Genomic DNA, 12,551 nt, shown 5'->3' on the forward strand with positions numbered 1-12,551 from the left:
GAGCCCACGTTCCTTCATTATTGTGTGTATGTGGGTGAATGTCCAAGTGAGGCATGTCTTCAGTAAAGGTGAGATCTTGCACTTTGGGCTCGGGTCGGTTCCTCAGTGTTGGCTGGAGTTTTAGAGCGGCTGCAGCTCAGTCACATCGGTTTCTGTAAAAACAAAGTCAAAGATGATGTGTTGAATTAAAGGCCGTTGGACTCATTGGTCGAGCCGTGTCATTCACAGTAACCCTAACCCACAGTCCAGACACAATATTTAATAAGTTCTTATGTTGGTCTGAAATTTAGAACTAAGGAAACCAACTTCACCCACGTTACAGCTGCACAAATACAACTGAATCAACATATATGAAAGGACTAATGGCTTATGTTCTAAATGTCTTAATATTTCCAGTTGATGGTTCAGATTGGAGTTGGGTGTAAGAAGTACTCAGTTTTCTTAAGTAAAAGTACATAAAAAGTAAAGGTTTTGAGAACTCTTAAAGCATTTTTTTTAATCACAATCGCAAATGTTTTTGCTGATCTTTGGTCAACAAACGATTCACATCAAGTTCTTAATTTTTGTAGTGAATTTTATGTATACATTTGGTACATTAAGCATGCATTGTACAAACAAGAATAGTAAAGACCTGAATCACCATCCATAGTGCATAAATATACATATTATAAAAAAGATTATTATTAAAAATAACATCTGACACAATCTAGACCTGGACATTTGTGGCCCCGGGGCCAGATGTGGCCCTCAGCCTGTTTTAATTTGCTCCCCTCAAGATTTGACATTCTATTCTTTAACTGTCGGAATCAGAATAAAGTTTGTTTTCATTTGTCAATGAACAGGATTCACCAACATAGGAACTTGTCCTGGAGCAACACAGACATCAAACACTGAACAATGAATACTACAACAATGGACAATAAATAACTACCGGGTATTAAAAATAGGAAAGTAGAGTTAAAAATAGACATGATATGTACATAAAATAAGATATGTAGTGCAATAAAAAGTGACAGTGCAGTGAGTGCAAAGTTCTTAGGCAGTGTTCATGAATCCAACAGCAGAGGGAAAGAAACTGTTCTTGTGACAGGAGGTTCTGGTCCGGATGAACCGTAGCCTCCTGCCTGAGGGGAGTGGCCTCCTGCCTGAGGGGAGTGGCCTCCTGCCTGAGGGGAGTGGCCTCCTGCCTGAGGGGAGTGGCCTCCTGCCTGAGGGGAGTGGCCTCCTGCCTGAGGGGAGTGACCTCCTGCCTGAGGGGAGTGACCTCCTGCCTGAGGGGAGTGACCTCTTGCCTGAGGGGCGTGGCTCAAAGGGTCGGCTGTGATCCGACCTGCTCGTCCATGAGTCCTGGAGACGTACAGGTCCTGCAGAGATGGAAGTCTGCAGCCGATCACCTTCTCAGCAGAGGGCGCTGTAGTCTCTGTTTGTCCCTGGCTGTGGCTCCAGCGTGCCACACGGTGATGGAGGAGGTGAGGATGCCGCAGGAAGTACATCCTCTGCTGGGCCTTCTTGATGAGGAGCTGATGGAGCTCCATAAAAAGCTTTCAACTGGTTCAAAATGCAGCAGCAAGATTACTAACAGGAACAAAAAGAAGAGAGCACATTACGCCAGTGCTGAAGTCTCTTCACTGGCTCCCCGTCGAGTCCAGAATCAAATTCAAAATTCTACTCTTGACCTACAAAGCCATAAATGACATGGCCCCATCCTACCTCAAAGATGCTATAGAACCATATCATCCAAACAGAGCTCTTCGCTCTCAGAATGCTGGCCTTCTGGTGGTGCCAAGAGTCTCTAAAAGTACTGTAGGAGGTAGAGCGTTTAGCTACCAAGCCCCTGTGTTATGGAATCAGCTCCCGACCCATGTTAAATATGCTGACACAGTCTCTTCATTTAAGTCCAGGCTTAAAACGTTCCTCTTCGAAATCGCTTATGGTCAGAGTAGTTAGGAACAGAAACATAAACCCACAGCTTCAGCTACGCTGCCCTAGGAGTAACTGTGCTGGGGGAAGTATGACAGCTTGAGCACTATCCTCTTCTTCTGACTACTTATGCTATCAAACAATATTTATTTTTTAATTCCACTTGCAAACTGTTCACCGCCTTCTTTTTCTTTCTCTCACTCCTGAGGACCTGTGGACCCAGATGTCCCTCTCCTGGTGAAGTGGTCCCTGCCCTGTGTGGACGGTCCCTCATCTGCCTGAAGAGTGGCTCCAGTTCGCCTCAGTCGGTCCCTCTTCTGCCTGAAGAGTGGGTCCAGCTCGCCTCCGACGGTGCCTCATCTACCTGAAGAGTGGGTCCAGTTCGCCTCCGACGGTCCCTCATCTGCCTGAAGAGTGGGTCCAGTTCGCCTCAGTCGGTCCCTCATCTGCCTGAAGAGTGGGTCCAGCTCCAGTCTCCTCGTGTCCGTCTGTGAGAGTCGGATCTCTCCTTCACTGGAACTCCTCCAGGTTTCTACGCTTTTTTCCCAAAGAGGTTTTTTTTTGTAGTTTTTCCTGGCCGAGAAGGAGAGTCTAAGGACAGAGGACCCTGGGACATCGTCCCTCGCCACCACAGACATTGTCTGACTTCATCGCCACCACAGACATTGTTGATTCATTTCTCCCTGTGGCCCTCAGAGGCAACTGTTGTTGTGATTTTGGGCCTTACAAAAATAAATTGATTTGATTTGATTTGATTTGATTTGATTTGGTGGGCCCCCACTTGAGGTCCTGGTGATGGTGGAGTCCACGGTGGAGATGGGGGAGTCTGTGATGGTGAGGGGGGGGGGCTGGAGGGCTGTGACTTTCCTGAAGTCCACGATGATCTCCACTGTCTTCTCTCCATGAACTCCAGGTTGTTACCGCTGCACCAGGACACCAGCCGCTCCACCTCCTGTAGACAGACTCATCCCCGTCCGAGATGAGCCCGATGAGGGTGGTGTTGTCATGGTGATGAGGGTGGTGTCGTCATGGTGATGAGGGTGGTGTTGATGAGGGTGGTGTCATCCGCACACTTGATTCGTGTTAGCAGGGTCCTTGCGTTCGACGTGAGCATTAAATACACAGAATACGTTGTCTTGGTTTTTGTGTGATCGCCGCTTCCACACTTCATTTATTGATCACAGGTGCAGGACATTCATAATCTCAGGTCAACCACATAACAACATAAACGCATGTCATTTGCTGTCAACAACAATCAATATATGGGTGGACACTAAACGAGAGCACGGCTCAACACCCGCGCCTGCTCACATTTAAATACTGTTCATAACACATAAACATAAGTCCTATACACTCTTAACATAAACATTTCAAACTTCAATAGTTTTAGTTTAGTTGCTGGTTTAGTTAGCACATCTTAGTTAGCACATCTTAGTTAGCACATCTTAGTTAGCACATCTGCAGCCAGGTCATTGGTAGGACAATATTCCAAAATGTGTTAATTCAGAAAATGTGTTAATTCACCTAAAACTTTCATGCTAAATTTTGTTTTAAGCATTTCTTTAATACTTTTAGGTTGTTTTCGTCAGTGGTTGCAATGATCAAATCATCAACCCAAATGATTGACACTTTTTCATTGTCATTTACTTTACACAATGATCAGCGTGGGGTTTTGCACAGTTCTTCTCACACAGGTTCAGGCAACAGTTTGTTCCAGTTACGTCCTGACTCTTTTAGTCCAAACAGGGATTTCTCCAGTTCACACACCAGTCTGTTTCCTTCAGGTTTTACTTCATAACCCTGAGGCTGTTCAATGGAAATGTCACATTCAATTGGTGCATGTAAATAGTCCATCAGATGGATGTGAAAACAGCCATTCAGATTCTCCTGAGCTGCTTTTTGTGCCAACTTGTCATACTTGCAGTAGGAGAAAAGGTCTCTTCATAGGCCACACCCCTCATCTAACTGTACCTTTAGCAACACATCGGGCCTTGTGTTTGTTTGATCCATCCGGGTTCTTTTGGATGGCATAGACCCATCTACATCTCTGGTGTGGTCAGGGCAAACGTTACATTGTCCTTTAATGACAGCGTCTCTTCGTCCGTCGCTTTAACACATTCTTTTGCGTCTGGTGAGGTTATGGCCTCTTTTTATGTTTGAGGCAAGTTACACAAAAGTGTGTAATAATAGTCAATATTGGTTAAATCATCCTCAAAACCACAAACATAATCACCATAATAATCAGGTTTCTTCCTCTCCCTTTCAGGATATCGCCTTTGCTCAGTACATTTTTCCTCATTTTGTGTTTCTTCATTCTTTGTTTGGTTCATTCTGCTTTGTAACCGCTTCTTGTTTTTCAGCTACTTGTGGACAAACCGGTGTAGTTTTATCCACCTGCCCGTTAACCACTAAATCTTCCTCATCAGCATGTGGCACTGGTGTGTTCATTTTTGATACAAACTCCACAAGTCTTTGTACTTTACTGTGTCTGAGGAGAACGTCATGAAAGCAAGACACAGTGGACAGTGGCAATACAGAGATGATTTGTTGTTGGGCCCATAACCTGTCAGCAGGGTCCTTTAACACAGTAGTGCATCGCCGTCTCTGATCGAATGACATATTCAGTGACATTTTCCATTGGGGCCTTTGGCAGTGATGTTAACTCATGTTAATGTATCACCCTGGGCTTCCCTTTGCCAGCATAATATTCCCGGAGAATCTTCAGTGCCCCGCGCCCGTCGTCAGCTGCCTCGCGCATCACCAGCGACAGACTCTTATCATCCAGCTCCGTGTATGGCCTCAGCGTTTTTCTCCTCGCCATCTTCGTCATCCTCGTCGGGGCCAGGTGGGTTTAAAATTGTGTCTTTGAACCGCTGGAGACAGAAGTGGCACAAAAACGTTGTCTCCCACAGCTCATATCCTTTCTCGTCACCATCAAACGGCTTGGCGCAGTGTCCTTTTCCCTTCTGCACGCATTTACCTTGGCGACATTCACCTGGCCGCCACTCATCAAACTGTAAAATGGCTCTGGGCCCATAACCTGTCAGCAGGGTCCTTTTAGCACAGCGTTCGACGTGAGCATTAAATACACAGCAGAATACGTGGTCTTGGTTTTTGTGTGATCGCCGCTTCCACACTTCATTTATTGATCACAGGTGCAGGACATTCATAATTTCAGGTCAACCACGTGACAACATAAACGCATGTCATTGGCTGTCAACAACAATCAATAATATATGGGCGGACACTAAATGAGAGCACATCTTAACAATTAGTTTTACGGCGGCGTGGCTGGAGGTGCAGCAGTTTGTGTACAGGGAGAAGAGCAGGGGAGAAAGTACACAGCCCTGTGGAGCTCCTGTGCTGATGGTCCCAGTGTCTGAGACATTCTTCCCCAGCCGCACGCACTGACTCTGATCCGTCAGGAAGTCGGTGCTCCTCCTGCAGGTGGAGTCGGTGCTCCTCCTGCAGGTGGAGTCGGTGCTCCTCCTGCAGGTGGAGTCAGGAAAGTTGAGCTGGGAGAGCTTGTCCTGGAGCAGAGCAGGAGGATGGTGTTGATGCAGAGCTGAAATCCACAAACAGGATCCTGGCGTAGGTTCCCGGGGAGTCCAGGTGCTGCAGGGTGAAGTGGAGAGCCAGGTTGATGGTGTCGTCCACAGACCTGTTGGCTCTATAGGCGAACTGCAGGGGGGAGGTGGGGGGGGGGGGGGGGGCACTCCACACAGAGGCGGGGCTATTCCACACAGAGGCGGGCCCCCTCCACACAGAGGCGGGGTTGTTGTTGGAGAACTGCTGCTCCTGACGTGTGTTGTACTGGGCTCTAGCTCTCGACACCTCTCTGCTGAAGCCGTACTTTGCCTCTTAGTAGCGCTCTCTGTCTCCGGCCCTGGGCGCTGCCTCCTTCTGCCTCAGCCTCAGTTTGGGAGTGAACCAGGGTTTGTCATTGTTGAATGTGACTTTGGTGTGTGTTGGTTTGATGCTGTCCTCACAGAATGTATGACGTCACAGTGTCCGTGTCCTCATCCAAACTATCTGTGGCAGCTCTGAACACCTCACATCTGTGATGTCCGAACACACACGTAGCTCCTCCTCCTCTGCCTCGTTGGTCCACCTCTTGGAAGTCCTTACTACAGGTTTGCAGAGCTTCAGCCTCTGCCTGTACGTGGGGATCAGATGAACCATGACGTGGTCTGACGAGCCCAGAGCGGCTCGGGCCACAGCGTGGAAGGCGTGGCTGACTGTTGTGTAGCAGTGATGCAGTGTGTTCTGCTCTCTGGTCAGGACTTTAATAAACTGTCTGTACTTTGGTAGTTCATGGCTGAGATTCCCCTTGTTACTATCGCCCATGATAATACACATGGAGTCTGGATAGGTCTGCTCTACTTTTCTGACCTGCTCCGCCTCCTGTGTGCACGCGCTCCACCTCCTGTGTGCACGCGCTCCACCTCCTGTGTGCACGCGCTCCACCTCCTGCGAGCACGCGCTCCGCCTCCTGCGAGGACGCGCTCCGCCTCCTGTGTGCACGCGCTCCGCCTCCTGTGTGCACGCGCTCCGCCTCCTGCGAGGACGCGCTCCGCCTCCTGCGAGCACGCGCTCCGCCTCCTGCGAGGACGCGCTCCGCCTCCTGTGTGCACGCGCTCCGCCTCCTGTGTGCACGCGCTCCACCTCCTGCGAGCACGCGCTCCGCCTCCTGCGAGGACGCGCTCCGCCTCCTGTGTGCACGCGCTCCGCCTCCTGTGTGCACGCGCTCCACCTCCTGCGAGCACGCGCTCCGCCTCCTGCGAGGACGCGCTCCGCCTCCTGTGTGCACGCGCTCCGCCTCCTGTGTGCACGCGCTCCGCCTCCTGCGAGGACGCGCTCCGCCTCCTGCGAGCACGCGCTCCGCCTCCTGCGAGGACGCGCTCCGCCTCCTGTGTGCACGCGCTCCGCCTCCTGCGAGGACGCGCTCCGCCTCCTGCGAGCACGCGCTCCGCCTCCTGCGAGCACGCGCTCCGCCTCCTGCGAGCACGCGCTCCGCCTCCTGTGTGCACGCGCTCCGCCTCCTGTGTGCACGCGCTCCGCCTCCTGCGAGGACGCGCTCCGCCTCCTGCGAGCACGCGCTCCGCCTCCTGCGAGGACGCGCTCCGCCTCCTGTGTGCACGCGCTCCGCCTCCTGCGAGGACGCGCTCCGCCTCCTGCGAGCACGCGCTCCGCCTCCTGTGTGCACGCGCTCCGCCTCCTGCGAGCACGCGCTCCGCCTCCTGCGAGCACGCGCTCCGCCTCCTGCGAGGACGCGCTCCGCCTCCTGCGAGCACGCGCTCCGCCTCCTGCGAGGACGCGCTCCGCCTCCTGCGAGGACGCGCTCCGCCTCCTGCGAGCACGCGCTCCGCCTCCTGCGAGGACGCGCTCCGCCTCCTGTGTGCACGCGCTCCGCCTCCTGCGAGCACGCGCTCCGCCTCCTGCGAGGACGCGCTCCGCCTCCTGTGTGCACGCGCTCCGCCTCCTGCGAGGACGCGCTCCGCCTCCTGCGAGGACGCGCTCCGCCTCCTGCGAGGACGCGCTCCGCCTCCTGTGTGCACGCGCTCCGCCTCCTGCGAGGACGCGCTCCGCCTCCTGCGAGCACGCGCTCCGCCTCCTGCGAGGACGCGCTCCGCCTCCTGTGTGCACGCGCTCCGCCTCCTGCGAGGACGCGCTCCGCCTCCTGCGAGCACGCGCTCCGCCTCCTGCGAGGACGCGCTCCGCCTCCTGTGTGCACGCGCTCCGCCTCCTGCAAGCACGCGCTCCGCCTCCTGCGAGCACGCGCTCCGCCTCCTGTGTGCACGCGCTCCGCCTCCTGCGAGGACGCGCTCCGCCTCCTGCGAGCACGCGCTCCGCCTCCTGTGTGCACGCGCTCCGCCTCCTGCGAGGACGCGCTCCGCCTCCTGTGTGCACGCGCTCCGCCTCCTGCGAGGACGCGCTCCGCCTCCTGTGTGCACGCGCTCCGCCTCCTGCGAGCACGCGCTCCGCCTCCTGCGAGGACGCGCTCCGCCTCCTGTGTGCACGCGCTCCGCCTCCTGCGAGCACGCGCTCCGCCTCCTGCGAGGACGTGCTCCGCCTCCTGCGAGGACGCGCTCCGCCTCCTCCGAGCACGCGCTCCGCCTCCTGCGAGGACGCGCTCCGCCTCCTGTGTGCACGCGCTCCGCCTCCTGCGAGGACGCGCTCCGCCTCCTGCGAGCACGCGCTCTGCCTCCTGCGAGGACGCGCTCCGCCTCCTGCGAGCACGCGCTCCGCCTCCTGCGAGCACGCGCTCCGCCTCCTGCGAGGACGCGCTCCGCCTCCTGTGTGCACGCGCTCCGCCTCCTGCGAGGACGCGCTCCGCCTCCTGTGTGCACGCGCTCCGCCTCCTGCGAGGACGCGCTCCGCCTCCTGCGAGCACGCGCTCCGCCTCCTGCGAGGACGCGCTCCGCCTCCTGCGAAGACGCGCTCCGCCTCCTGCGAGGACGCACTCCGCCTCCTGCGAGCACGCGCTCCGCCTCCTGCGAGGACGCGCTCCGCCTCCTGTGTGCACGCGCTCCGCCTCCTGCGAGCACGCGCTCCGCCTCCTGCGAGGACGCGCTCCGCCTCCTGCGAAGACGCGCTCCGCCTCCTGCGAGGACGCACTCCGCCTCCTGCGAGCACGCGCTCCGCCTCCTGCGAGGACGCGCTCCGCCTCCTGTGTGCACGCGCTCCGCCTCCTGCGAGGACGCGCTCCGCCTCCTGTGTGCACGCGCTCCGCCTCCTGCGAGCACGCGCTCCGCCTCCTGCGAGCACGCGCTCCGCCTCCTGCGAGGACGCGCTCCGCCTCCTGTGTGCACGCGCTCCGCCTCCTGCGAGGACGCGCTCCGCCTCCTGTGTGCACGCGCTCACGCAGGAGGCGGGATGTAAACAGCAGCCAGAATGAATGAGGCAAACTCACGTGGAGAGTAGAATGGTTTGCAGTTGATGAAAAGATATTCCAGCTCAGGAGAGCAGCACCTGGAGATCACAGTGACGTTGTTGCGAGTGTAGAAGCAGACACCGCCGCCGCGCCTCTTCCCGGTCAGCTCTCTCAGACGGTCAGCTCGGAACAGTTGGTCCAGCTGAACGGCACAGTCTGGAATGGTCTCGCTGAGCCACGTCTCCGTGAAGCATAACACGGGGGAATAAGAGACGTCCCGGTTTTGTCTTACCAGCAACGTCGGCTCGTCCAGTTTGTTGGGCATGAAATATTCCAGGCGTACGTGCGCCCCGCCTTCTCAGTCTCACGAGCGCGAAAGAAAGAAAACTGGAACTATGTCCGTAGGAGTTGTGGTTCTGATGGATAAGAGCTCTTCACGGGGAAAGAGTCTTATCTATGTAACACGTGACTGCACTTGTGTCCTTAATACAGGTTAGATGATATTAATGAAATAATCAATTCAATAGCCTATATTTGACAAAAAAAGTGTAATATATTCATATATATATATATATATATATATATATATATATATATATATATATATATATATATATGAATATTATATATATATATATATATTTTGTTATATATTTTATTTTATATATATATTTTGTTATATATTTTTATATTAATAATACAAATATAAATACTACTTTCAGTAGTGATGGGTAGATGAACTCTCTCACCATCTGGTGGTCTAAAAGAAGGTGTGGTCTAAAAGAAGGTGTGGTCTAAAAGAAGGTGTGGTCTAAAATAAGGTGTGCTCTAAAATAAGGTGTGGTCTAAAAGAAGGTGTGGTCTAAAAGAAGGTGTGGTCTAAAAGAAGGCGTGGCCTACTGCTTCTGCAAACACGTTAACACGACGCTAGTCAAATCAAATCAATTTATTTTTGTAAGGCCCAAAATCACAACAACAGTTGCCTCTGAGGGCCACAGGGAGAGTTCATTACAAAATGCAAACACTGAATCAGAATGTGTTCTAATGATCAACTCGTTCGTTTGGCCCATCATTACTTTTCAGTCCAGTTAAAAATATGGCATAGTAGTGACGTAAACTGTATACACTTAGTTTGAATTGCCACTGGTCACATGGTCACATGGAGCTGAATGGCCGGTGTACCTGGCATTCGCTTCTGTCGTTTCCAGGCCCTGATGCGGCGGTAGAGTTTCTCCAGGAGCCACACAGTGAACATGAGGAGGGCCGCCACACAGGCCAGGGCCAGCGCTGACACGGACAGGTACTGCAGGTCCTCATACAGCACCTCTGGACAACAAAACACCACAAACCATCAAAGAACACACATTGTACACAAAAGTACTGGGAACAGTTAAAACAAGGTTCACACTTTCATATCATTTAAATCCATTCACAAATATGAATGTTTTGAGTGTAAAACACCAGGTTTCACATGTCACACTCAAGTTACTTATTTTAAGTATGTGACATAAAAGGAAATTAATTCATAGCTACTGTAACTGTTTACAAAACGTCTGGTGACACAAGCGCGCGCGCACACACACACACATATATATGTACGTGTGTGTATAGATCATATAATTATATATATATATATATATATATATATATATATATATATATATATATATATATATATATATATATATATATATATACATACATTTGAATGACACTAAACATCTCCAAAACTAACAAAATGTTGTTATTATAAAATGGTACTATTCATCATACAGAGGCAAACGCAGAAGGAGAGTTACAATATTGATTTCAAACCGGTTTTCACTCTTTTAAATGTGTACACACCACCAGGGGGCGACATCACTTTCTGTGCTGATGTCACGGACCTGATAGTAAACCACTCTGAGGGAACCCTGATCTGTATCGGGAAAAGTGTGGCAGCTGGGGTCAGACCACCAGGGGCAGACCACAAGGGGGCAGACCACAAGGGGCAGACCACCAGGGGGCAGACCACTGTCATGTGTTTTGGGACTTTCCTGAGATATTGGACTGAAATGAATATGAATGAAATTGTATTTCAATTTCATTCATATTCATTTCAGTCCAATATCTCAGGATGCTGTGATTTTGTTTGTATTTATGTTCAACTGATTGTTTTGCTCTAGTTCAAATGTTAACTGAGTTTTGTGAGCTAAAGCTTCCACCTCTGACTTCGGACCACACCTTCTTACACCTGTCATCGTTTGACCCGCCCTCCCCTGGACAGTGGGACCCTCATTCGTCCAGGAGCGTTCCATTGTAGGAACATTTTCAGTTGTATCATCTGGAGTCCAGATGATACAACTGAATCCTTTTCTACACCTTCCTCTCCTTCTAACATGTTTTTTCAGAATTCAGTCTTCTAAGAGGGGGGGTCCCGAAGTGGCTGGGGAGATTGCAGAGACCGAGCCCCCACCCCGAGTCTCTGGTCCAGTCCATCGGTCAGCGGTTTGAACTGCCATTGAAAACATGCTTCCATTTCACATCAATAAATGACTGTTATTTGAACATCTTTGTGGTTGCGTGGCCCTTGCTAATAAAATGTCCGTATAGTACAGATGACTATCACTTGTACTATATAATAATAACTTATAATAAAAGTACACTGAATTCCAAATTATGAAGCAAATTATATTTTTCTCGAGAGTCATCATAATTTCCAAGTCATAAACCTTTAGAGTACAAGTCAAATGTTATTGAACTAACCTCCCACAGCAGACATTCAAACAATCGTATTGTTTTGCATAAAAGCGCCCGTCACTCCTCGACAGGCTCCGGAAATGATAAAGTATGATTGAAAAAAAAAAAGCAACTTTATAATCGCATATTAGACTGAAATAACAGTAATAATTAGAGTTCAAATTATAGCTAAATTACCCTATTTTTAGTTTGATTCACTGATTGTGAAGCTCTGTCTTAATAGTACAATGATCAACACAAGTTATTATTTATTTTCTTAATATGGACATGGCATTGGACGAACCAGATGCAATGTTTTAAGTGTTATATAGTAGAATATGCTCATTTTCAACACTTGTCCATGGGGCCAATTTTGTGAAATATCTCATACCTTGTCTGAGGCGTTCAACTATTTTACACTTTTGGACACAAGAGATCCTTTTTCTTTCATATTGCTTGAAAATGGTGGTCTGCTTAATTAGAACGTTATTCTTAAGTAGTTTTGACTTTAATTGGACTCAGGTCTATGAGTTTAACTGTTAAACAAACATAGTATTTCATAATCACTTCTGCTTCATGTTACTCAGGCGTTTTCAGAGACAATAAACTGAAATGATAAAGGGATGAAGCAAATGGAAGTGTGAGTGCACCTGCCAGCGCTCTCACCTGTCACCTTGAGCACAAAGCCCAGGTCTCGGCTGCTGCCCTGCTCCTCTGTCACCGTGAGCACGTAGAAGCCTGCGTCCTGGAGCCGCAGCTTGGACAGGGCCATGGAGCCGTTGGCGAATGGCTGCACTCGGCCCCTGTAGTCAGCTGTGATGTTGGTGGAGTTCCCTCGCCACATCCCGATGCTGCGGCTGACCGAGCCGGACATGAAGCTCCAGTGCATTGTGGGAACGCAGTCGCACACCACGTCTACCGAGAAGCACACATGGTCCTGCACCGCGCGGCTCAGGGTCCGGGGCCCGGACAGGATGGAGATGGAGATGGCCCCGGCTTCAACACAGCAACATTCAGTGAGATAAAGTTAGTTTAAGCA

At 51.1% G+C, this 12,551-nt stretch overlaps 1 protein-coding gene across 1 annotated transcript; it reads right to left on the bottom strand.

Annotated features, from left to right (window-relative positions):
• Positions 1–67: 67 nt before the first annotated feature.
• On the bottom strand, positions 68–12,551 carry vstm5 (V-set and transmembrane domain containing 5). Its single transcript, XM_072460121.1, has 3 exons — positions 12,179–12,551; positions 9,977–10,120; positions 68–152 (listed from the first exon to the last, which is right to left on the bottom strand). Exons 1-3 carry the CDS (start codon positions 12,399–12,401, stop codon positions 121–123), a joined length of 399 nt encoding a protein of 132 aa, XP_072316222.1. The 5' UTR covers positions 12,402–12,551; the 3' UTR covers positions 68–120.

The sequence above is a fragment of the Eucyclogobius newberryi genome, unplaced genomic scaffold (assembly GCF_026437365.1).
Source record: "Eucyclogobius newberryi isolate DKJ021-1_F unplaced genomic scaffold, fEucNew1.0.hap1 SCAF_10, whole genome shotgun sequence".
Lineage (NCBI taxonomy): Eukaryota > Metazoa > Chordata > Actinopteri > Gobiiformes > Gobiidae > Eucyclogobius > Eucyclogobius newberryi.

Excerpts from the sequence above, each read along its gene's own strand:
- vstm5 (XM_072460121.1), bottom strand. The coding sequence starts at position 12,401 with ATGCACTGGAGCTTCATGTCCGGCTCGGTCAGCCGCAGCATCGGGATG. Across the intron at positions 10,121-12,178 it reads CTTTGTGCTCAAGGTGACAG|AGGTGCTGTATGAGGACCTG; the intron begins GTGAGAGCGCTG and ends TTTGTTGTCCAG. Across the intron at positions 153-9,976 it reads ACGACAGAAGCGAATGCCAG|AAACCGATGTGACTGAGCTG; the intron begins GTACACCGGCCA and ends TTGTTTTTACAG.